The sequence below is a fragment of the Vulpes lagopus genome, chromosome 2 (assembly GCF_018345385.1).
Source record: "Vulpes lagopus strain Blue_001 chromosome 2, ASM1834538v1, whole genome shotgun sequence".
NCBI classification, from domain to species: Eukaryota; Metazoa; Chordata; class Mammalia; order Carnivora; family Canidae; genus Vulpes; species Vulpes lagopus.
This window is the reverse complement of record NC_054825.1, coordinates 127,583,027-127,609,433: the sequence shown is the minus strand read 5'-3', so window position 1 is coordinate 127,609,433 and position 26,407 is coordinate 127,583,027. Positions and strand designations below refer to the sequence as shown.

The 26,407-nt window shown below is 40.7% G+C and overlaps 1 protein-coding gene across 2 annotated transcripts in view; it reads left to right on the top strand.

Moving 5' to 3' along the window:
* Positions 1–2,364: 2,364 nt before the first annotated feature.
* The window catches only part of HABP4 (hyaluronan binding protein 4), a 41,973-nt gene continuing 17,930 nt past the window's right edge, over positions 2,365–26,407 (top strand). Inside the window, exons 1-5 of one of the 2 annotated variants that reach the window (XM_041745552.1) lie at positions 2,365–2,895; positions 7,584–7,746; positions 14,878–15,018; positions 15,229–15,297; positions 25,470–25,553. In XM_041745552.1, the coding sequence (XP_041601486.1) occupies positions 2,538–2,895; positions 7,584–7,746; positions 14,878–15,018; positions 15,229–15,297; positions 25,470–25,553 (815 nt within the window). In that variant the 5' untranslated portion in view covers positions 2,365–2,537. Of the gene's footprint in view, positions 2,896–7,580; positions 7,747–14,877; positions 15,019–15,228; positions 15,298–25,469; positions 25,554–26,407 lie in introns of both variants that reach the window. The other variant, XM_041745551.1, reaches the window with a different exon arrangement.

Here is a 26,407-nt window from a genome sequence, read left to right as displayed (position 1 = left end):
ATTTTATATAAATGGATTCATATTATATGTGGCTTTTTGTGTTTGGCTTCTTTCAGTAGGCATAATGTTTTCAAGGTTCATTCATGTTGTAAGAGGTAATAGTACCTCATTCCCTTTTATAGCCAAATATCAATCCACTGTACCACATTTTGTTTACCCATAAATTGATGTACATTTGGGTGGTTTCCACCTTTTGGCTATTGTGAGTAGTGTTGCTATGAACATCCATGTGTAAGTTTTCATTTGAACACCTGGTCTCAATTCTTTTGTGTAAAAAGAATAGGCTTTTGATTATAAACCTCTGCTGATTCCAAAAAGGAGATGACCAAATATCTTAAAATTTTCAGTCATTCAACAAAAACTGAGAATCTACCACATCACTACCTAGAATGCCAATACTGGGAATATAAATTGCAATGAATAAGAATGAGGTGAATGACAGGTATCATGCCTGTCCTCCTTGGGAATGACAGAAAATTGAGTAAAACATGAATCTGGCAGCAGTCAGGCTTACGGGTTCCTTTCCCATTTGCTATTAAAGGAAAACAAAAGCTGGTGATAACACAGCTGAGCAAGATGCTCTAATGGGATGCTTTTGAATCAACAAATATAACTAAGAGTAGATTAAGCTATGTTATTTATCATTTTCTATAATAAGTCTGAGGTAGGGAGTTTCCCCAGTGGGACAGGTCAGCAGCTCAACAACACCAAGGAGTTAGGTTTTCTCCATCCTTCTGCTCTGCCAGGCTCATAGTCACAATAAGAGACAGCAGGTCTAGGCATTATGTCCTTTTCACATATAACAAAGAGCAAAGAACAGAGGTGGGAAATGGCAGATCCCTTCTCAATCCCTTTTTAGAGGGATTGAGAGATGAGATGAGATGAGAACACGCAGCCCGGTAGCCCGCACAGCCCGGCAGTCCGCACTCGCAGCCCCGCGGCTCCCTTTTTAGATATAAGAAAAATGTTCCCAGGAGTCCTCCAGAATACTTCCCTCAGGGAAGATCTGCACCAAGAGCCTATTCCTACACTAATCATTGGCAGGAGAATGGAATTACAGTGCATGATTTAAGATTAATCAAGATTTGAGGCTAGAAGGGGGCCCAGCTTCCCCTGGCCCATACAGGCACCTGATACCATAACAAAACACAGGGGTTCTGGGGGAAAATGTAAGAGGAAAAGGAAGGGCTATGAGACAAGCAGCTGGGTGCCAGGCAAAACTTCCTGGAGGACTGTCCAGTTCAGAGTTCTCTGAGCTCCAGGCCTTAAATGAAAACAAACAAATGAAACAAAACCTCAACATGTCCAGAACTGATTTCATGATTCTCATCAAAATGGTCTCTTACAGTGCTCTATTTCCTTGGAATGCACCACCATGGCAGCTGCACAAGCCAGAAATATAGGAGTCATCATATCCTCTTCTTTTTCCTCAACACCGGTACCTACTGCGTCACCAAGTCCTGTTGATACAACCTCCAGAATAGCTCTTGAATCTACTGATCCCTTCCCCTCCACTGCCACCATTGTAATTCAAGTCACATGCATCAACTCTTCCCTGGAGCTCTGCGACAATCTTTTGCTTGGTCTCCTTGCATTTACTCCGTCCTGCCTCCTATCTAGCCCTTCACGTTGCAGCTGTGGCATTTTAAAACACATGCTTAAGCTTAAAATTTGCTTCCCGCTACTCTTAGAATAAAGACCAAGGTAAGGGTCTCCGCCAGCTCTTTGCAATTCAGTTACAACGGTTTCCTTTGAGCGTTAATGGCTTGTGCTCCATCCCACCTCAAGACCTCTGCACTTGAGGATGCTCCTGCCCCCGCCATTCCTCGTGTCTCAGTTTAACCGTCTCTTCGAGGGAAAGCCTTTCCAGGCCTCCTAATTAGGTCAGGTCCCTCTGCTTCGGGCGCGTAAAAAAGTCCGTGCCTTCCGTTTAGGGCGCTTTTCTGTCTGTAGACTAAGATTGATGAGAACGCGGAGCTCGCATCCCTTACAGCACAACCCCTTACAACACCACTGCGTAGTTGAACGGCTGGAGGAATATACACACTTCCAGGAGTGGCCCGCAAGGACTGCGTCCCGTGTCCCGGAAAGAGTACGGGTAACAGCCGGAGCGCGCCCGCGCAGCCCGGTAGCCCGCACAGCCCGGCAGTCCGCACTCGCAGCCCCGCGGCTCCTCCCGGTAGCCCCGCCCCTGCGCCCCGCCCCCTGCGCCCCGCCCCTCTCTGCTGAGTCTGGGGGAGGGGCATAGAGGTCGCGTGACGTGACAGCAGCCCGCCGTTGATTGGGCTTCCAGGGACGCCGGCTAGGGGAGGGGGCGTGTCCTCCTGTGCTGATTGGCTGCCGGGCGGCGCCGGGGTGGGCGGTGGCGGCGGCGGCGCGGCGGCGGCGGCGGCTGCGGCGCGGGGGCAGGTGCCGAGGGGACGGGACCCCGCAGGGCAGGGAGGGCGGCAGCGGCGGGCGGGATGGGTCCTCGCCGCCGGCTTTGCTGAGACTCGCTCGCGGGGGCTGCCAGCCGCTGGCCGCAGCGGCCGCGGGGCATGAAGGGCGTTCTGGGAAGTCCCGTGGCCGCGGCCGCCGCCGGCGCCGCGATGCAGGAGAGTTTCGGCTGCGTCGTGGCCAACCGCTTCCACCAGCTGCTGGACGACGAGTCGGACCCGTTCGACATCCTGCGTGAGGCCGAGCACAGGCGCCAGCAACAGCTGCAGCGCAAGAGGCGCGACGAGGCGGCGGCGGCTGCCGGGGCCGGCAACCGCGGCGGCAGGAGCCCGGCCGGGGCCTCGGGCCACAGACCTGGCGCGGGTGGCGGCCGGAGGGAGTCCCAGAAGGAGCGCAAGAGCCTCCCGGGCCCCGGCGCGCCGCAGCCGGACAGCCCCGGGGTCGGCCCGCCGCCCCCTGGTACGCGCGCCCCGCCCGGCACCTGGGCGCCCCCGGATAGGCGCGGGGGTCGGGGGGCAGGACAGGGGGGTCACGGAGGTCATCGTTCTTGGCCGCCTCCCGACCTCCGCTGCGAGACCGGGGCCTGGGGGCCCTGGTCCAGAGGGAAGGGGCCTTGTGGCGTTGGAAGGTAGGAGAAGAGGACGGGAGGGGGCGTCACGCCCCTCGTGGGGGTGGAGGGGAGCGGGCGTGGAGCGAGGGTCTCGGCGTTCTGGAGCTGAGCCCTTACAAGTTGGGCAAAGTTGAGTCACACCGCTCGGGCGGTGCGTGTGGCGGAGGTGACCCCGGGGAGCTCAGAGGTGGAGCTTGCGGAGACCGACTCCATCCTCCAGCCGGACCTCGGTCTGCAAGATGCCAGTCGGGAGGCCGCGAGGGAAGCGTGGTGGGAGGGGAAGGAAGGAGGGCGCACCCGGCCGCGGGGTGCTGGAGCCGAGGCCTAGGTGACCGCGGGGAAGGGCTGTGACGTCAGGGCCAAGAGCGGAGTGCGGCGGGGACGGCCGCGGGGTCCCCGGCTGCGTGCGGGCCCCGCGCCTGCACCCCATCCCGGCACCCTCCCGCACCCGGCCGGTCGTTGTCCAGTGCAGCATGTAGTGTCCTTGGGATATGTGACATGTCCTTAACTCGGGCTGCTTCAAGAAAAGCGTTTGTAACCTTTCACCTTTTCAACAAGAACAAAGTTCCCCACACCGCGTGTCCGCATCTATCAGGGGGGGTGCTCAGGACTCGCTTATCACCTGAACTGCATCAGCCCATAGTCTGCAGGACGCCACCTGTGTTCCATCTGTATTCCTAAAATGAGGCAGTGATGCTGAGTGAGGCTTGCTTGCTGAAAGTATTAAGGTTAAGATGTGTCGTCCGACCGCTCAGCCGCTCAGCGAGTGTATTCAACTCGCTTCTCTGGCTGGTTCCTTGCTCATGACAGCTGTGCTCCCAGCTGAGATTACAACTCCTGACTTAAGGGTTGGGTCTTTGACTCGGGCTAGCGAGGTAGTATTTACCTGTAAAACTTCAGTCCAACAGTATCACTTGCGAATCAAATTTCACTACAATAAAGATGTTGGAAACTATTTTAAATGCTTCTGGATATCTCAAGACCCCCATGCTGGTAGGGCCAGTACGTTTATGGGCCTATTTAAGGTGAATGAAGCTTGAGATACATTGTACATTTTGTGTTCTCATTTTTCTCATAAATCTATTTAGATAAACATAGTAATGAAAAAACTGAGGAAGGCTAAGCTTTTCCTCTCCCTTTTTAACAACTGAAAACAATGTATTTTATCCTTTAGAATAGTGTGAAAACTCCATTTAGTGCTATCTGTTAATACATTGCTTTTTAACCTTTTTAAAGTTGAAAATCATTATTATAAGAATTTTGAACGGTTCCCTAAATGTATGAAGTAAAGTAAAAATATCCTGTTTTTCTTACTTGTTAACACTTTGCATTTATGTACATACAGAACTATTTCTTTTTTTCTAATTTAAATGATATATGAGCTGAGTTGCAATCTGCTTTCCCTTAGCATTGTAATCTGGGTTTACTAACTTTTCTGTCAGTTGTTCATGATCCAGATGATCTGGCTTTTGAGGTCCATATTAAAGATCTTTAGTTGATTTTGTAGTTAAAATGGAAATTTTGTCATTTGTCAATTCTTTTTCAGGCCTGTGTTCAGTTCATTAATTTACATTCATGTAGTTACTGTACTAAATTTTTAGAGAGCTACTCTCTCAAGGTTTTGTAGCCCTAATTGATATGGATTGTGCTTTTCTAACATTCAAAATTTTTAATTTAGAGTCTTATAAGTGAATGCTCAGTATGGACAGGAATCAAAGTCAAAACATATTTGACATATATTGGAAACATTTTTGGATATGGATGTGGAAAGCATAAGATTTTCCCATAGAAACAGGTTTTTAACGTCCTTCACTATTGAACAACATATATAGAACGTACCCAAGCCTTGTTCGATAAATTCATTCTTGAAATTCATAGAGGCTATTTAAGCTTTGCTCTTCCTAACCTTTCAGAACTACTGTCCTTGAGTCAAAGCTCAACTTTATTTTGTAGGACATCTCACTGTAAATTTTATTATACTCTGTTCCTTCATATGGGCTTGGGTATAGATCAGTGCTTAGACAACATGTGCCAGCCTTTTATTGGAAAGAGCTAGAGAAATTCAGTGTTTGCATTATCCACTTGGTGCTGCTGACCCAGCACAGAAACACTCGGTTCAGTTGCAGTCTTGATCTCTTAGCACTAGATTGTGGGGAAAAAACTGGACCCCTTTTAATCTTTGGGTGGTGGGGAGAGAATGAAATGTTCACAGTGTACTTATAATTATTCTAATAAGTAGCCAGTTATACTTAATGGTTTTTAATTTATGTACCAAAACTTGGAAAGAAGTTTTAGTACAAAGTATGCACTAAATGTCATTTTAAATTTTGAATGGTGAATTCCAAATTTAATTGAATTAAAAAAATAACCTTGAGGAAGCAAATAGGATAAGCTCTTAAGTAATTCTGTAGTTGAGTGGAAATATTAAGATTTTTAAAAATAAGTTATAATTAAGAACTTTGAAGCAGCATTAAAATAACTTTTTACATTGAGGGGAAAGTATTGAAAAGTAGAGTTTAGACTATTGTCATAGTCTGTTTTCAACTTGTTAGATAATTAACTTTCATAATAACATTTTCTACCTAACATTTCAAATTTGATCTCTTTTGGTAATGTACGTGCCCTCAGATTTGGCATTGCAGACTCCTGGGATAAGTGTCAATCTCTTTTTTTTGCTTCTGTGAGAGGGGCAGGATGATCTATTTATGACAGCATCTTTCCCATATCCCCAACATGTCATTAGCTCAAATTGTGACATCAGTACAGGATCCAAATTGGACTTAAGCATTTCTAGGTTGTGGGACAATGACTTAAGATTGAACTTAGATTTATTGTATAACTTTTCACATTTGAAAAAAATAGTTTGTTAACAAGTAATAAGTTGCACAATTTTATGTTAGTGGTGTCACAGACTTGATTTTTGCTTTAAAATGGGACCGGTAAGGTATTGGAACTATGTTAATACTTACCTGTGCCCAGTAAAAAGTTCAGATAGGAAATATTTGGTAGGAAAAACAGAAAAATATGTATAAACATATATTCCTTAAGAGTCATGTGTTATCTAAGTAAGAAAGGAATCCAGGAATTTAAAAAATACCCATTAATTCAAATACATTTAATATTTTTATAGCCATACAACGAATGTGAAGGGTAAGTTATACCAAAGAAAATTGAAGTTACTATAATAAAAATAATGTGTCCTGTCTGAGATGGAGACCTTTTAAATGTATATAGAGAAAAATAAACACATTTTTGGAAGATGATTTAAGAAGTGACAAAGTTAAGGGGATCCCTGGGTGGCGCAGCGGTTTGGCGCCTGCCTTTGGCCCAGGGCGCGATCCTGGAGACCTGGGGTCGAATCCCATGTCGGGCTCCCGGTGCATGGAGCCTGCTTCTCCCTCTGCCTATGTCTCTGCCTCTCTGTCTCTCTGTGACTATCATAAATAAATAAATAAAAAAAATTAAGAAGTGACAAAGTTGTTCATTACTGAATTTATCGAGTATTGGCTGCCCTCAGAAATAGAATCTACTTAAAAATTTTAAAGTCAAAAGCAGAGAAGAGTCAAGAGAGAAAAAGAGACTGAAGCCTGTAGTGGCCCCAGCTGAGTGCTGGCTTCTGCAAAGAAGAGATACCCCTTCGAGTGCTGACTGGCCCTCGTATGAGTTGGCAAATAGCAGTTTGGCCTCCTATTGAGAAGTATGATCCTAAATGTATGAAACAAACAAAAAAATAAGTAAATGTATAAAACCCATCAAAGAGCAGGAGAGCAGGAAAATCTGTTTTCAAACAAAAAAGATGATAGTAGTATAGACTATTTAGAAACTAAAACCTTAATAGCCAATGATGAATCATAGTTCATTTAAAGAACAATCTGCAATATAGTGTCTGTCCTTTAACTTTTCTGTATGGAGCTTAACTACGACATTTTAATAAAGTTTCTGTCAAAAACAATTTAGCAAACATGAACTGTCACTTATTGTGAGATACCTGTATGTTAGTTAGTATAATTTATATTGCCTAGGACAGAAGAGAAAGAGAATATAAGTATCTTAAAAGTTTTATTAGGAAGTACAGTTGACCCTTGAGCAATGTGGAAATTAGGGACACCACCCTCCTGTGCAGGCAAAAATCCACATAACTTTTGACTTCCTCAGAATTTACCTAATACCCTACTGTTGAGTGAAAGCCTATGGATAACAGTCAATTAACATGTATTTTGTGAATGTGTTGTGTATTGTATTCTTAACAGCAGTTAAGCTAGAGAAGACAAAATACATTTACACTACTGTACTGTATCTCAAAAAATCCATGTACACATGGCCTGCACGCCTCAATCACAGTGTTGTTCAAGGCTCAACTGTAGTTGCTTTGGGCCGTGACAGCATCTATAACTTCTTCTCTGAATGTTTTCAAACTTCCCAGATTTTCCTATGACTTCAACTTCTAGAAAAGTAGAATTTAAAACTCTCTCTGGACAGTAAATGTACCGTCATGGACCCGGTGTCCCAGCTCTCCCTTCTGATTTGTCGCCAGCAGGCCAGAAGCGAGCTCCCAGAAGAGGGGAGCAACAGGGATGGAATGACAGCCGGGGGACAGAGGTGACGCTTGACAGAGCAGAGCGGAGATCCTACAGGGAATATCGACCCTATGAGACTGAGAGACAGGCCGACTTGACACCTGAGAAGTTCACAGATGAAAAGTACGTACTGCAGGGAGTGGGGAGCCAGAGGGTTTTCAGAGAACTGCTAGCATTTGCAACCTCTTCATGATGCCAGTCCTGGGAATATTTTGCCAATTTTAGTTGGGAGTTTATGTGACATGGAAGGAAATGGTCGTATGGTGAAAAAATAAATTATTTATTGGTAACTGAGCAAAGACTCCCTAAAAAACTGCACAGGAGTCTGGGAAACTGGTTACATTTTGTTTTGCAGTGTAGGCTAGGGATATAATTATGGTTTTGATTTAACATTACTGATTTAGACTACTAAAAATGTAAACAAGTTTCTGGCCCTATGGTTGGTTAGGTCAGTTGGCTCTCATGATGACAGACATTTTAAGAAAAACTGATACAGTGTGTGACACCAATTCTTGGCTCCCCTACCTTCCTCTAGAAAGTGCTGTAACCTGGCAGGTGGTGCCGGCATGTGGAGCTGGACTCCTGAGTAATGGGGCTGCATGCAGGCTGTGTGTGCCTACCTGTACCCGCGGAGCAGTCCTCGAGGTCTTATGCTTGGTACTACCATGGCAGGGGCTTGCTGCCTGAAGTTTTTAATTATTCGACCTGCACGACACTGAATTTAGATTAAGCAAGCAACTTGTGAATCTCGTTTAAAGCAAAGTAGGTAAAAAAAAAAAAAAGTCTAGGGAGACTAGAACCGTGTATGTGGACTCTATCAGCTGTCAACAGTTTCATGTCAAGGGAGCCATTATTCCCAAAGTCTTTCAACTTCTTGACTACTCATTCCATTTCGGATCCTGGCTACAAGTTTTATCCAAAGGATATGGCTTTGTAAAACCATGCCCTACCATTAAACTGCCTTACCACAAAAAAGTACAAAAATCCAGCAGAGAATAAATAGCTCAGTCTGGGAGGGCTGAGGCAGGTGGTGACTTTCACAGGTCTAGTCCCTAGAAGTCACATATTCAGAACATGAAGATGGTGTATCTGCCACCATGTCAGAGGGTAAGGGAAGAGAAAGGCTTAATTCTGCAATTTTTGGTGATTTCTTCAATTTTGCTGTGTAATGGCCATGGTCTGCTGGCTTACAAAAAAGGTTTTTGGATCAGAGCAATTTATTTGGGGAAACCTATGTGTATTTTTTTTTCATGTTTCCAGCTTTTTATAGTAGCAAAACTGTGAGTCTTTAAAAAGGATGAGTATATATGAACACAAAATGATACCTATTAAGTGAAATCAGACATGTATGCAGAGGTAGGGTGGGATATGGGATTATGGAGGGGTTTTTCTTTTTCCTTTAAAAATAATTTCAGATTTACAGAAAGTTGCAAGAATTATACAAAGAATTCCCATATACCCTCATCCAGATTCCCTAAATGTTAACATTTGCTTTATCCTACTTTCCCTTTCTTTTTTTTTTTTTTTTTTTTATTTATGATAGTCACAGAGAGATAGAGAGAGAGGCAGAGACACAGGTAGAGGGAGAAGCAGGCTCCATGCACCGGGAGCCTGATGTGGGATTCGATCCCGGGTCTCCAGGATTGCGCCCTGGGCCAAAGGCAGGCGCCAAACCGCTGCGCCACCCAGGGATCCCGTCCCTTTCTCTTTCTGTCTCTTTCCCTTCCCTTACATACACACACACACACATACCCTTTTTGACATTTAGGAGTAAGGTGCAGAAATATCTCTTTATTTCTAAATACTTTAAATGTATTTCTGAAAAACATGGTACAGTTATCAAACTCATTAACAGTGATACAGTACTGTTACCTAATTATCTAAATCGTGTAATCTACAGAGTACTCCACATTTCACCAATTGTCCCATCCCTTTTAGCAAAAGAAAAAAAAAAAAAAAAAAGCGGGTTCAGAATGAAGTCCGGGAATGTGCACTGCATTTAGTCGTCTTCAGCGTAGACCAGCTCTTTAGTCTTCCTTTATCTTTTATGACTTTGACATTTTGGAAGAGTGTGGGCCAGTTATTTTGTAGAACAGCCCAGAATTTGAGTTTGTCTGGTGTTTCTTCATGGAATGATATTCACTTTGGCAGGAATACCACAGAAGTGATGTCTTGTGTCCTCAGTGTATTACGTTAGGTATATGTAGGGAATTATTACCTTCAAGGAAATTATTATTTTTAAAAAAGATTTTACTTATTCATGAGAGAGACACAGAGAGAGGCAGAGACACACAGGCAGAGAGAGAAACAGGGTTCTGGGATAGAGTCCCACATCGGGCTCCGCACAGGGAGCTTGCTTCTCCCTCTGCTTGTGTCTCTGCCTCTCTCTCATGAATAAATAAAATCTTAAAAAAGGAAAAGATATTTTCCTTAATTTCTTAAAAAGTACTCTTCTATTAATAAAGATCAATAAAGCAATTTGGGCAGTTTAGAAAATACATACAATTATAAAGAAAATTAAAACTACTTATCTTCCCATCTAAGATAATTACTCTTGACACTTGGCCTAATTTTTTCCTTTTTTTCTTATACACAGATCTACTAAATTTTAAGTTGATAATACACATGTACTGAGTCCTTCATATTCTTTCAATTCTGCTTGACAGGGCAGAGTGTTTTCCATATCCTTAACAATGTTTTGTAAACATTTTTTATGGTTCTGTTTTGTTGTCTGGATGCAGTACAGTGTAATCATTCCCTTAGTATTGGACCTTTACTAGATGTGAGTTCTAGAAGTGGGAACTTCAGTTAGGGCCATGAACCAGTGGTTCTCAGCTGGGCATCCTGTATCCTAGGATCCAGTTTGGGCATCATGTATCCTAGGATGCAGTTGTTACAGTGAAAGTTTTGATGGATACATGTAATGTGAAAACAAATTTGAATAAGGGGGGGATCTTTTGATACATAATGACCAATCCCTGTCCTAGTAACCTGTCCGTTTACTCTGTCAGTAATAATCTATATGAGAATTTCTTTTTTTATATATTTCTTTATTTTTTTAAAGATTTTATTTATTTATTTGAGACAGAGAGATACTGAGAGAAAACATGAGCAAGGGGAAGGGCAGAAAGAGAGAGAGAAGGAGACTCCCCTCACTGAGCAGGGAGCCCGATGCGGGCTTGATCCTAGGGCCCTGAGCCAAAGGCAGATGCTTAACTGACTGAGCCACCCAGGCACCCCTATGAAAGCATTTCTCATAACTCTTTCTTCAGATTTGAATATGATAGATTGAACTTTCATCTTTGCTTATTTAATAGTGAGAAATTGTGTCACCTTGCATTTTCTATGATACATATACATGTTTGTTAGAATTATAGCATCTTGAAAATCTTTTTTTTTTTTTTTTTTTTAAGAGCATGCATGCATGGATGGGAGGGACAAAGGGAGAGAATCTTTTTTTTAAAATTTTTTTATTTATTCATAAGAGATAGGCAGAGACACAAGCAGAGGGAGAAACAGGCTCACCGAAGGGAGCCCAATGTGGGACTTGACCCCAGAACCCTGGGATTACGCCCTAAGCCGGAGGCAGACACCCAACTACTGAGCACATCACACATCCAGCACAGAGCCAGTCACAGGGCTTAGTCTCACAATCCTGAGATCATGACCTGAGCTGAAATCAAGAGTTGGATGCTTAAATGGCTGAGCCACCCAGGTGCCCCTAGAATCTTGATAATCTTAACAGAGTATCTAATTCAGTCCTCTTCATGTTTATGAATAAGGGAACAAAGACCCAGAGTTGCCGTGATAAGTACTCTGGTCACAGCCAGCTCACATGGATTTTTTTATTCCACTAAGGCAGAACACATGTGTTCACATAGAAGCAGTGTCATAAATGGTGCCGAGAGTAGCTTCCATGTGGTTCAGGTGCAGAGTTTAGCCACATCACTTGCGCATAGTCTGGGAGCGCAATTACTGTTTTTAATGCAGTAGGAATTTTTCTTTAGGCTCCAAATAATGAATTTAAGTGAATCTTTGAACATGGGCTATTAGGAAATTAGTCTACCTCTGTCTGGGTATCTTTTGACTCTCTGGCTTTTCCTGAAAGTTTACTGCTGGTCATTCAAAGTCAGTTCCAGTTCTGAGAGAATCACTTACTCAGATGTTTAATTTTTTTTCCTCCTCATAAGGGAAACATTTTTAAAAATTGGGGTAAGATATACATAACATAAAATTTACCATTTTAACCACTTATAAATGTACGATAGTGCAGTGGCATTAAGTACATTCACATTGTTGTGCAACCATTACCACAATCCATCTCAGAACATTTTTATCTTCCCAAAGTGAAACTGTACCCATTAAATGCTAACCCTCCTTCTCTCTTCCATGAACTTCAGTTCCTTTACCTGTAAAACAGGTACTCATGTCTACTTGCTAGGGTTGCCACCAGAGAGTGGCTTACAGGGATGTACAACAGGATTCTTCACTGAAATGTTATTTTCCTTGCTTTTACTTGTGAGTACATCACAAAGCTTCCTTAAGCAGAGTACAGGATTTCTCCACGCTCACTAACCTGTTAAAAAAAAAAAAAAAAAAAGACATGTTTTAATGTTCCAATTTTTAGTATATATGCTGCCAACATGAGCACAAAAAGGATATATTTTATAATAAAAGGAATATAAAGAAGCAACTGAGAATATATTTAATTGAGGGTGGGGGTGTGTGTAACCTGTAGAATAAAGAATAAGGTAGTTTAAGGGATTAAAATACCACACAGGGCTATTTCAGGGTCAGTTTCAATCACTGTTATATTTCAAATGACTTTGTATTTTTCTGGTATCTGATCTAGATTACATGTAAACTTAGACCTATTCTGACTGTTGGCATTCTTTTCACGTGTGTTTGGTGTTTCACTTCCCCTCAATATTTAGATTTTTTTTCTTTTATGGCCCTGTTCAACTTCCTTGTTAAAGAATGTATTGTTACTTGAATTGTGTCATTGTTTTAGAACTCTCCTTCAGATATTTATCATATGTGTAATGGATTTTACAACAATCTCTATTTAAAATTTTTGTTTTGGGGTGCCTGGGTGGCTCAGTTGGTTAAGTGTCTTGACTCTTGATTTCATATCAGGTCATGATTTCAGGATGATGAGATCAAGCCCTGAGTGGGCTCCACAGTCAGTGGGAAGTCTGCTTGAGATTCTCTGCCTCTCCCTCTGCCCTTCCCTGCTAAGTGCACATGTTCACGCACACATATTTTCTCTCTCTCTCTCTCTCTCTCAAATACATAAACCTTAAAAAAAAAAAAAGGAATAGAAATTTTGTTTTGCTCAGGGGTGGAGGGAGGTTGGAGACAGAAAAGCCAACTTGGAGAATGTATTTAGGATGATGTTTCTAGTAAGAGACTTGCATAAAGTTAATAAGTGGTGCTTCTGTATTTTTTTTCTTTTCCAATAGAATGAGTTTTGTATCTTTTTCCCCACATCATATAGTAGCTTTTTAATGTAACATTTTCAGCCATAGCAGTAGACAGGAACATACCTCTGGTTTTGGTGTTTGAACCACTAATGCCACTAGAGTTCAATGAGTAATTCTTCATGATTTTAAATATTTTTAAAGCCTTGACAAATTAAAAAATACAATTTTAAAAAAAGATTTTATTTATTCATGAGACACATGGAGAAAGAGAGGCAGAGACATAGGCAGAGGGAGAAGCAGACTCCCTGCAGGGAGTCTGATGTGGGACTTGATCCTGGGCCCCAGGATCACTCCCTGAGCCATAGGCAGACACTCAACCACTGAGCTACCCAGGCGTCCCTAAAAAATAAATTTTATCTTATTAAAGTAATATTGTAATGATGAAAAAGATGGGATCCTTCCTGCAGTAGCTTCAAGCCTAATGGAGGAAAGACTGACCCTCATAAAAATTAACAGTGGCCAGAGACAGAGCCAAGAAGAGGTGTGAGAAGAGGGTGGGCAGTCAGGCCTTGGCACCAGTGAATGTGGCAGAGGAAGAAGGGAAGAGTGTAGAAGACACTTGGTTCTTGGCTTAGGTACTTTTTCATGCTGTAAGTTAGGGACCATAAGAGGAGCAGGGGGTCAGCATTGGTCATGTATCTGCAGGGCCAGGGCATAGACAGAGGGTATGTCCAGGAAGTAACTGGCTTTGTGGCCTAGGATCAGAGACTACGATGAGAGATGTAAGGTCACATAGCAATAGCATAGAGATGAAGGACAATGTGTGCCTAGAATGGGGAGTCAGGCATGCAGGGTCATGTAAGGACAATCCGGTATCCAGAAGAACGAGGGAGGCAGCTGTGTGTGAAGCATATGGAGACGAGTTAAATGAAAGAGGCAAGATACGGAACTGGTCCTTTCATGTGAATCTGGAGGTGCCTACTACCTCTTGGAAGTAGAATTGGGTAGCTAGGGAGCAAGGGAAGTAGCTTGTGAATGTGTACTCTGTTTCAGTATGGCCTGTTATGAAAATACTTTTTAAGGACAGGCAGGGAAGGAGAAGCCAGAGAGGTCAGAGGAAGATGAATGGTCACTGGTTTCAAATGATGAATGGGGCCAAATGACGTAAAGACAAAAGTTGCTGTTGGCCTTAACAAAGCGCTTCAGCTGTCCTTGGAAGGTCCTGTAGGGCAGCATGGTTGTTAGCGTTGAGGTGGTTTACAGGTTCATGTTTTCAGCCCCTGTGTCACTGATGGGTTGTTTGGGAGAGGGAGATTTGGGAGGGGGTGTAACTTGAAGTTTAATTTTTTCGGTTGTACAAAACATTCCAAATTTAACTTAAATACTGAGTATTAGGGCTGGAATGAATCTTAGAGTTTATCTAACCTCCTCATTTTATAAGTGAGGAAACCAGATCCAGAGGGAAAAAGGGATGTCTTTCCACAGGTTAGTGTGAGACCTGCCCAGGACTTGCTTCTCTGGTCTGGCTCCCTCACCTCGCAGCTGTACGACTGTGGGCAAATTATCCTCCTTTGTGCCTCAGTTTCCTTATCTGTGGACAGTAGTTGTATACTATAGTTCTGTTTATGAGAATTAATTCCTGTACGTGGACTACTCAGAACAGTGCCTCAGGTACTATCATTCAGTGAAAGTTAACAGTTACTTTATTACTCCAGCCACCATTCTTTCCAATGTATTACAGCCATCATGTCTTTCTAGAATTTTTTTTCTGAAAAAAAGCCTTAGCCCTTAATCCAGTTCACCGCTTTTGATTATGCCCCTCTCTTCCTAGACCCATTGACAGGTTTGATCGGGACAGACCACTGAGAGGCCGTGGAGGCCCCAGAGGGGCCATGCGAAGCCGAGGCAGAGGTGGCCCCGGGAACAGAGCTTTTGACGGTTTTGACCAGAGAGGAAAACGAGATTTCGAGAGGTATGGTGGGAATGAGAAAATGTCAGTTCCTCTGTAACTGCCATTTTTGCTTCATGATCTTGATAATACATGGTATGAATCTGTTTGCTATGTGTTAATATTCATGGTACTCTTATTCCTGAGGGAGCTGATCCTGGGACAGCTTTTTTGACCAACTTCTCTGATTTGGAACTACCTTCCAGTTTAAGGGAATATTCTTTCTTTCTCTAGAGCAATCAGAACTGAAGACAACATGGGTGGATGTGGAGTTCGAACCTGGGGATCAGGTAAAGATACCAGGTATGGTGCAAATGTGTGCCTTCTGTGAACCTATAGCTAAGTGGAAATCTCTGGATCTTTATTTTCCTTTTCTTGAAAAGTATTCCTCTGTTGTGCTTGCAGCATCTTTGTGCTTGCGTGCCATTAGATAGAGATTCACTTTAGGCTTTTGTTTAGTGAGATGACTTGTTTAAAGCATGGTTGTTATGTTGCAATTAGATTTGAAAACTACTTTTTAAAGTTCTTTTATCATATTTTAGCCAGACAAATTTGTATTTGCTCACGCCCCAGTACATGGCACTGTACATTTGCATAGGCCTCAGAATGCTTTCTAAATTACTGAATATTCTGTATTTTCCTGTGACCTTCCCAAATTCTTATATACATTGCATCTTGATTTTATGAAATCATTTGCAGGCTCAAGCTCAATGACAAGTTTTGCCAAAGGTTCAAATTTGACATTTTTCTGAGGCTTCTTGGTGTCTCAGATCTGTGCCAGTTTTGCTACTTAGAGGAGGTACTTGGTTCTGTTGTTTCTGTCATTTCATAGCCGCAGGGACAATGCCTTCCTGTGTCTGCATAGAATAGGCAGCAAGTACTTCAGGGCCCTGCCTATGTTGTAGGGCAGGCTTTCTACAAGTTTGAAGGCTTGAGGGAATCCAGGCTTCTGCTTTTCTTCTTCTGAAGAACATAAGCTTTTTACATAAATTGATTTTCCTGAAACCTGTCCTTAAAGTCAATAGTATACAAAACAATACCAAATGTAATATTGCATGTGCTACCACTGCGTTTCTGTGTTCTTGAAAGGAAGAAGAAACTTGCTGAATGTTTCTCAGTATAGGGCTTCATAGGATCTTGATTATGAATTTTTTAATTTTGTTTTATTTTACTTTGAAAGTATATATCTTATAAAGTAATACCTCTGAGTCACCTGAGCCACTCCAGGGGCACCTGGGTGGGTCAGCCAGTTAAACGCCTGACTCTTGGTTTCAGGTCAGGTTGTGATCTCAGGTTCCTGGTGTGGAGTCCTGTGTCTGGCTCTGTGCTCAGCAGAGTCTGCTTGTGGGTTCTCTCCTTCCTCTGACCTTCCCTACCCCCCACCCCCACCCCTCCTGCTTGTGCTTTCCCTCAATCTCTGTCAAAAAAAATTAATTAAAATACTACCACTCCATTTAAGTTTGCATTGGAACTTAAAAATAATTTTGGCTGAAAGTGATTATGTTCCCTACGGGGTCAGCATTGGTCTTATCACATGAAGAGGTAACCAGGTGCCAGGGTGCCTCTGGTGGACTGGCATGTCCCAATGCTAAAATGACTCACATCACATGTTATTTTGAATTGTCTGTGAGTTATTAAGTCAAACCTCTGAGGCGGCAATAATTTGTAATTTAAAGATTTTTGGAGAATAAGACTTGGATTTCTTTTTTTTTTATTTTAAGATTTTATTTATTATTTGAGAGAGAGAATGAGCCGTGGGGAGGGGCGGAAGGAGAGAGAGAGAGAAGCAGATTCCGTGCTGAGTGGGAAGCCCAACAGCGGCTCGATCCCAGGACCTGGAGATCATGACCTGAGCAGATGGCAGGTACTTGACCGACTGAGCCACCCAACTGCCCCAAGACGTGGATTTCTTATTTAACAAATGAAGATATGGATTTTGATCATGAAAACAGTATAGTACACTCGGGTTATATGCTGCCTTTGATTAATGAGAAAAGAGCAGAGGTGAGCCTAATGTAATAAGGCTGTTCATGGCTGGCAAGGCCAAACACTGTGTTGAAAGTTTTGGGGGTTTTGGGGCACCTGGCTGGCTTAGTTGTTGAGTGTCCAACTTTTGGATTCAGCTCAGGTAGTGGGGAGCCTGCTTGAGGTTCTGTCCCTCTGCCCCTCCGTCTCCATCTCTAAAATAAATAAATAAATCCTTAAAAAAACTAAAGGTTTAAGGATTTTGCTGTGGTTAGTATTCCTCGTTGAAGGCATTGGCAGTGCTAACTAAAGTTATGGATAAGATGTTTTCAAAATCATACAGAGCCATTTCCAACGTTATTGGTTTTCTTCAACAGTTTGACAGTGGGTGCTTATGCTGAAAGTAGAATTTTCTCCATCTGTGGTAATTAAAAAAATGTAATATCAGATCTCAGATATTTTCTTGTTACTGGTTGAAACACACCCATAAAAACACTTTTCAGTAATGGTGCCTTCCAAATTTTATTTCAAAGGGCAAGATGGTCTTATGTAATAATCAAGTAACATTCAGTTAAAATCTGTTCACTGTCGTAGATTTGGGTAAGTGTGAATTCTGATTGAATTTGAACTAGATAACAAAGCCTTGAGGTATTTAACATCACTTGATGCAATGTACCTGTGCAAACAGGCATTTTCTGCATTCATATAAGTGAAATCAAAATATACACATGGCCCCTGATGCTTATCTTTCTTCTGTAAATCCAACATTGGTTTTCTACTTTCAACAAAATAACAGAATCTACTAATGTAAATTGTCGCTAATTTTGAAGTCCCATTGTTCTATAGTTTTGGTCACGCGGTTTTATAAGAGCTATAAGCACATTAGTTTTTTGTTTTCTCATTAAATAATTTAGGTTAACACAGGAGGGAGATCTGTGATTTTTTTCTCTTTGTTTAAATCGGCTGCTCAAGTTTTAGAAATGCTGGTGTTCATATAGTCAGCCCTTTTATGATTTGTAATTTTTGAAAGCTACAAACTATCAATAAACCTATGGTTTTTATCCCCTTGGTTTATTATGTTGCAAAGGGAATAAAGAGAAAGTTGGAGTAATTGCTGCTGCTTCTGCTGCTAGACTTGAGGGCTCCTGGGTACCCAGACTCCGTGACCCTGCTGGGGTCAGGCTGATGTGCAGAGGCAGCCTGCCAGCCAGAGCAGCAGCTGCATCCTTCCAAACTCAGAGTACATTTGATTTAGGACGTTTTTTAAAGTAAAAATTAATTATTTGGGGTGCCTGGATGGCTCAGTCAGATGAGCATGCAACTCTTCATCTTGGGGTCATGAGTTCAAGCCCCATGTTGGGTGTAGAGATTACTAAAAAAAATAAAATTAAATATTCAAATTCTGTATTGAAAAATTCATTTTAAAGTTCAATACAATAGCTTTGCATTGTGAATAAGAAGTTTAAATGTAAAAAAGTCAACTCTGTTATTACAGTTTATCTTTCTTTTAAAGAATAGCTTATGTTGTGATATTTTTTCATAACGGAAGATGGAAAAGTGCTGGATTCTGCATGTAGAGTATGAAATGTTTCTAATGAATATACTTATATTGACTAATTTTTAGCATTTTCCTGAAAATGAAATTTCTTTTGCTGAGACTGCTTTTTTCTAAAGTAATATTCAGATAGGATTAACATTAACATAAAAAGGAAAAATTAAGATCATGTGTATTAGAATTCAAATTGTGTCTCACTGTTCTGTCATTTCCAATTTATAGATTGTATTTAGATGTGACAGTATATAAATTGATGTTTCAGAGACTGACTTTTCTGGTGCAGCTATCACCAGCCTGTGTGTATTCTGTACACTCATTTTTGTGGAATGTATTTATCATTTTTTAAAAGTTTGATATGGCGTATTCTTGTGTATTGTGAGTCATTTAACACTTGTAGGTTGAGAATTTTTTTAAAAAATTATTATTGTTGACATACAACATTGTATTAACTTGAGGTACATAACAGTGATTTACCAATTAGATACATTATGAAATGCAAACCATGCTAAGTGGAGTTCTCATCTGTCACCACCATAAAAGGTATAACAGTATTATTATTTATATTCCCTATGCTGTACTTTTCATCTCCATGACCTTGTTATTTTACAACTGGATTTTATACCTCTTAATCCCCTTCATTTATTTCACCCATCCTCCTCCACCCCTTTGCCCCTGTAGGAACCACCAGTTCTCTGTTTTTATGAGTCTTCATTTGTTTTGTGTTTTAGATGACACACATGAGTGACATCATATGTATTTGTCTTTCTCTGACTTATTTCACTTAGCATAATACTTTCAGGTCACAAATGGCAAGATTTTATACTTTATGGCTGAGTGATATCGCACTGTGTGTATACAGTACATCTTCTTTATCCAATCATCTATCAGTGGGCACTTAGGTTTCGCGCCACCCAGGGATCCCCAGGTTTCTTCCATATTTTGACTATTGTAGACAATGTTGCAATAAACATAGGGGTGCATATATCTTTTAAATTTAATCTTTTGGGGCACCTGAGTGGCTCAGTTAGTTAAGTGTCTGATTTGTGATTTTGACTCAGGTTATGGTCTTATCAGTCATGGGATAAAGCCCTGCATCAAGCTCCACACTTGGCAGGGAGTCTGCTTGGGATCCTGTCTCTCTCCCTCTGCCCCTCCCTCTGCTTGCACTCATGCATGCATGTGCACTCTCTCAAATCTTTAAAATAAATAAATTCATCTTTCCATTTACGGGTGGTAAATATCCAAAGTGGCGTTGCTAGATCATATTGTAATTTTATTTTCATTGTTTGAGGAACCTCTATATTATTTGCCATAGTGGCTGCACAAATTTACATTCTCACCAGCAATGCACAAGGATTCCCTTTCTCCACATCCTCAGCAACAACTGTTGTTTCATGTCTTTTTGATACTACCTATTCCAACTGTGTGAGATTATATCTCATTGTGGTTTTAATTTCTGCATTTCCCTGATGATGAGTGGTGTTGAGCATCTTTTCATGTGTCTGTTGGTCATCTGAATGTCTTCTTTGGAGAACGTCTAGTCAACTCCTCTGCCTGTTTTTAAATTGACTGTTGGTTTTTTTGGTGTTGAGTTGTATAAGTTCTTTATATATTTTGGATATTGACCCACTTTTGGGTATATCATTTTCAAAGATCTTCTCCCATTCAGTAGGTTGCCTTTACATTTTCTTAATGTTTTCTTTCACTGTGCAAAAGCTTTTTATTTAGTTCAATGTAGACCCAATGGTCTATTTTTGCTTTTGTTTCCCTTGGCTGAGGAGAGAGACACAGGAAAATATTGCTAAACAGATGTCTCAGAGTTTACTGCATATGGTTTCTCTCTCTCTCTCTCTCTCTCTCTCTGAAATTTTATGGTTTGAGTTTTTACATTCAGGTCTTTAATCCATTTTGATTTTATTTTTCTGTATGATGTAAGAAAGTGGTCCAGTTTCATCCTTTTGCATGTAGCTGTCCAGTTTTCCCAACACAGTTTGTTGAAGAGGCCGTCTTTTCCCCATTGTATATTCTTGCCTCCTTTGTCATAGACTAATTGACTGTATATGCATGAGTTTAGTTTTGGGCTCTTTTCTGTTACATTGATCTGTATCTTTATTTGTGTGCCAATGCTATATACTGTTTTGTTATTATAGCTTTGTAGTATAGTTTGAAATCTGAGATTGTAGCTCTGTGTTTCTTTCTCAAAAGTGCTTTGTCAGGGGCACCTGGGTGGCTTGGTTGGTTAAGCATCTGCCTTCAACTCAGGTCATGATCTCCAGGTGTTGGGATCCAGCCCTGTATCAGACTCCCTGCTCACTGGGGGTCTGTTTCTTACTCTCCCTCTGCCCCTCCCCCCCCCATCTCCTGCACTCTTTCTCTCTCAAATAAATAAATAAAATTAAAAAAAAAAAAAAAGGGGTGCTTTGTCTGTTCGGGGTCTTTCATTGTTCCATACTTGTTTAGGGTTATTTTAGTTTTGTTAAAAATACCATTGACATTTTGATAGGGATTGCATTGAATCTGTAGTTTGCTTTGGATAGAGTTGACATTCTCACTATTCTTCCAATCCATGAGAATAGAGTATTTCATTTATTTGTGTTGTCTTCAATTTCTTTTGTCGGTGTCTTATAATTTTCAGAGTACAGGTTTTTCACCTTCTTGGTTCAGTTTATTCATAGGCATTTTATTCCTTTTAATACAATTGTAAATGGGATTGTTTTTGTAATGTCTCTGCTAATTCATTATAATATATAGGAATTCAGGGGTACCTAAGTGGCTTAGTGGTTGAGCATCTGCCTTTGGCTCAGATTGTGATCCCAGGGTCCGGGGATCAAATCCCACATCGGGCTCCCTGCAAGGAGACTGCTTCTCCCTCTGCCTATGTCTCTGCCTCTCTCTCTGTGTCTCTCATGAATAAATAAAATCTTAAAAAAATATGTATATTATATATTCTTTAAAGTATATATATTATACATATATCATATGTATAATATATCATATGTATAATATATGTATATATATATGAATGCAACAGATTTCTGTATGTTCATTTTGTATCCTACAACTTTACTGATATCATTTATTCTAATATTTTTTTCGTGGGTAATGTAGGGTTTCCTATATACAGTATCATGTCATCTGCAAATAGTGACAGTTTTATTTCTTACCTATTTGGATGCCTTTTATTTCCTTTTCTTGTCTGATTGGTATAGCTAGGACTTTCCGTACTATGTTGAATAAAAGTGGTGAGAATGGACATCCTTGTCTTGTTTCTGAAGTTAGAGGAAATGTTTTTAGTTTTTCACTGTTGAGTATGATGTTAGCTGTGAGTTTTTCGTATATGGCCTTTATTATGTTGAGGTATGTTCCTTCTCTACCCATTTTGTTAAGAGTTTTAATCATAAATGGATGTTGAATTCTGTGAAATATTTTTGAGATATTTGCATCTTCATGTTAATGTATCATGTTGATTGATCTGTAGGTATTAAATCATCCTTGTGCACTTGGAATAAATCCAGTGTGATGGTGGTAAATGATCCTTTTAATGTATTGTTGAATGCTGTTTGTTTACATTTTGTTAAGGATTTTTACATCTATGCTCATCAGGGATATTGGCCTGTAATTCTTTCTGTGGTGTCTTTGTTTTGATTTTAGTATAAGGGTAGTATTGGCCTCATAGAATGAATTTTTTTTTAGTTTTTTTTTTAATTTCTTTTTATTGGAATTCAATTTGCCAACATATAGAATAACACCCAGTGCTCATCTCAGCAAGTGCCCCCCTCAGTGCCCATCACCCAGTCACCCCAACCCCCCGCCCATTTCCCTTTCCACCACCCCTTGTTCGTTTCCCAGAGTTAGGAGTCTCTCATGTTCTGTCTCCCTCTCCGATATTTCCCACTTATTTTCTCTCCTTTCCCCTTTATTCCCTTTCACTGCTTTTTATATTCCCCAAATGAATGAGACCATATAATGTTTATCCTTCTCTGATTGACTTATTTCACTCAGCATAATACCCTCCAGTTCCATCCATGTTGAAGCAAATGGTGGGTATTTGTTATTTCTAATGGCTGAGTAATATTCCATTATATACATAAACCACATCTTCTTTATCCATTCATCTTTCGATGGACTCCGAGGCTCCTTCCACAGTTTGGCTATTGTGGACATTGCTGCTATAAACATCGGGGTGCAGGTGTCCCAGCATTTCACTGCATCTGTATCTTTGGGATAAAGACCCAGACCTTTTCTGGGTCGTAGGGAAGATCTATTTTTAACTCTTTGAGGAACCTCCACAGTTTTCCAGAGTGGCTGCACCAATTCACATTCCCACCAACAGTGCAAGAGGGTTCCCCTTTCTCCACATCCTCTCCAACATTTGTTGTTTCCCATCTTGTTAATTTTCCCCATTCTCACTGGTGTGAGGTGGTATCTCATTGTGGTTTTGATTTGTATTTCCCTGATGGCAAGTGATGTGGAGCATTTTCCCAGGTGTTTGTTGGCCATGTCTTCATAGAATGAATTTGAAGCATTTCTTCCTCTTCTATTTTTTGGAATAGTTTGAGAAGGATAGATATTATCTCTTCTTTAAATATTTGACAGAGGGGCACCTAGGTCACTCAGTTGGTTAAGTGTCTGCCTTGGGCTCAGGTCATGGTCCTGTGGTCCTGAGATCAATCCTCAGGTAGGGGCTCTCTGCTCAGCCAGCAGTCTGCTTCTCCCTCTGCACCTGCCCCTATTCATGCTCTCTCTCCCTCTCTCAAATAAATAAATAAAATATTTTGAAAAATAATTATTTAATAGAATTTACCTGTGAAGCCTCTACTCCTAGAGTTTTTTTTATTACTAACTCAATTTCATTACCAATAATTGGCCAGTTACAGATTTTTTATTTCTTCCTGATTCAGCTTGGATGATTGTATGTTTCTAGGAATTTATCCCTTTCTTCTAATTGTCCAATTTGTTGGTGTTTAATTTTTTTGTAGTACTCTCTTATGACTCTTTATATTTCTGTGGTATCAGTTGTAACTTCTCTTACATTTGTGATTTATTTATTTGGGTCCTCCCCCCGCCCCTCTTGATGAATCTGGCTAAAGGTTTATCAATTTTATTTATCTTTTCAAAGAACCAGCTCTTGGTTTCATGGATCTTTCCATTGTGCTTTTTGTCTCTATTTCATTTATTTCTGTTCTCATCTTTATTATTTCTTTTCTTTTACTCCTTTGGGCTTTGTTCCTCTTTTTCTAGTTCCTTTAGGTGTAGAGTTAAATTGAGATTTTTCTTGTTTTTTTGAGGTGGGCCTGTATCATCATAAACTTCCTTCTTAGAACCGCTTTTGGTGTGTCCCAAAGATTTTGGACAGTTGTGAGGGTTTTTTTTGTTGTTGCTGTTTTTAAAGATTTTATTTATTAGAGAAAGGGAGAGAGAGTGAGCATGAGAGCATGTACATGTGTGTGGGGAGGGGCAGAGGGAGATGAAGAAGCAGGCTCCCCAAGAGCAGGGAGCCCAACTCAGGATCTCAGTGCCAGGACCCTAGGATTATGACCTGAGCCCAGGACAGGCACTTAACCGACTGAGTCCCCCAGGTGCTCCTGGACCATTGTGTTTTCATTTCATTAGTCTCAAGGTATTTTTTATTTCCTCTTTGATTTCTTTGTTGACCCATTGATTTTTTTAGTAGCTTATTGCTTAGCATCCACATGTTTGTGTTTTTTCCAGTCTTATTATGGTAATTGATTTTTGGTTTTATGTTGTCATGAGAAAAAGATGCTTGATATGATTTCAGTCTTTTAAATTCATGACCTATTTTGTGGCCTAATGTGATTTATCCTGGAGAATGTTTCATGTATACTTGAAAATAATGTATAGTCTCCTGTTTGGGATGGTTTGTTCTATATCTGTTAATTCCATCTGGTCTAATGTGTCTTTCAAAGCCACTGATTGATTTTCTGTCTGGATGATCTATCCATTAATGTAAGTCGGGGGTTGAAGTCTTGTACTATTATTGTATCACTGTTGAGTTCTCCTTTTATGTCTGTTAACGTTTACTTTATATGTTTAGGTGCTCCTGTGTTGAGTGCATACATATTTATAATCATTCTTTTCTTAGATTGATCTCTTTATCATTATGTAATACCCTTTCCCTCTTGTTACAGTTTTTGTTTTAAAGTCTATTTTATCTGATCTATTTTATTTTTTGCTTCTATTTACATGGCAAATGTTTTTTCCATCTCTTCACTTTCAGCCTGTGTACGTCTTTAGGTCTGAGTGAGTCTCTTATAGACAGCATATAGATAGGTCTTGTTTTTTTATCCATTCAGTCACCTTATATCCTTTATTGGAGCATTTAGTCCACTTACATTTAAAGTAATTATTGATAGGTATGCATTACTGCCATTTTATTAATCATTTTCTGGGGTTTTTTAAAATCTCTTTTGCTTTCTTCCCTTGTGATTTGATGACTTTCTTAATATTATGTTTGGGTTCTTTTCTCTTTATTTTTTATGTATCTATTATAAGTTTTTGGTTTGTGGTAACTGTCAGGTTCATATATAACATCCTATGTATTTAGCAGTGTCTGTGTTATCGATGGTTGCTTATATTTGAACATATTCTAAAAGCACATGTTGAGAAATTTTATGGCTCCTGTTGATACTTGGAATTTTCTAGGACAGTAAGTTTTAAATAATTATTCTGGTCATTTATAATCTGTTTTTATTTTTAGGCCATTCATAGAAACTTCTATTTCTAAGAGTACTTATCACATTTTTCAAGTAATTTCAAAGGATTAGCAGTTTTCTCATTTTCATTTTGATGTGGATTACCTGTATGTGTGTATAATTCCTTGAATGATATTTACTTAAGCAAAAGGATATTGAAATGTATTTTTTCTATCTCAAATATGTAAGAGGACTAATGTGAACATATTTGTGTGATCAGAACGATTCTCACTGCTTTTCAGTGACATGGAGCAGACTGCACCAATGGAAGAGATCACAGCGGTAGAAGAGTCCCCAGGCCCCCTGGAGGAGGAATCTCCAGACAAGTGGGTACTTTATTAATTTCTCCATGGGTTGTTGGTGGCCTTCTTCTTAATAATTTCAGAGAGTCCTTCATGGAGCAGGAAACTCAACCTTTAATTATGTCACAGAAGATTGACCTTAATGTGTTAATGGATAACTGAACTCATTAAGAATTCAAATAATCTAATGAATGATTATTAATGATAATTAATGAGTTAAATTTAGATATTCCACCAATGCCCACATCTTTTCTGTCAGCAGTTTGTACTATAATTAGCCTTCCTCTTATCAGTGCCCTTATCTCTTATCTTTTTATTCTCTCTGAGTCCATCCTCCCTCTTTTCTTCACAGAGTTTAGGTCCCTGGTCCACCTCTAGCATCCTCTCCCAGTCCTTTAACTCCCTTGCCCTTGGATCTTTTGTCGTGCCTTGCTAGTAAAACCCGCCTCCTGGATGACTGCTAACGATGGCTTTCTCTCTGCCTGCATTCACAGGCCAAGCACCGTGCCTCACTCAGTAGAGCCCACAGGAACCCCTATAAATTCTTGATTCCCTGCATTCTGAAACGAGCCTTCAGCACTGCCCAGCATTCCTCTATTCTTGGGTTCACTCAGTCTCCCAGCATCTACAATCATCAGTTCCATCCTTTGTGTTTCCTCAAAGCGCCAACACTGCTTCACTTTCCCCTTCCCCCGTCCTTCCCATACCACATCTCCTCTTTCATTTTCTGGATACAGCTTTGCCTCCCATGTCACACACAAATTGGGAGCCATCAGATGGGAACTTTATCACCCTCCCAGTCTTAAAGGTACAAACCGGCCTGCACCTTCATGCCTCTGAACCTTCCTCCCCTGTGGTAATATAGAGGCACCGTCTCT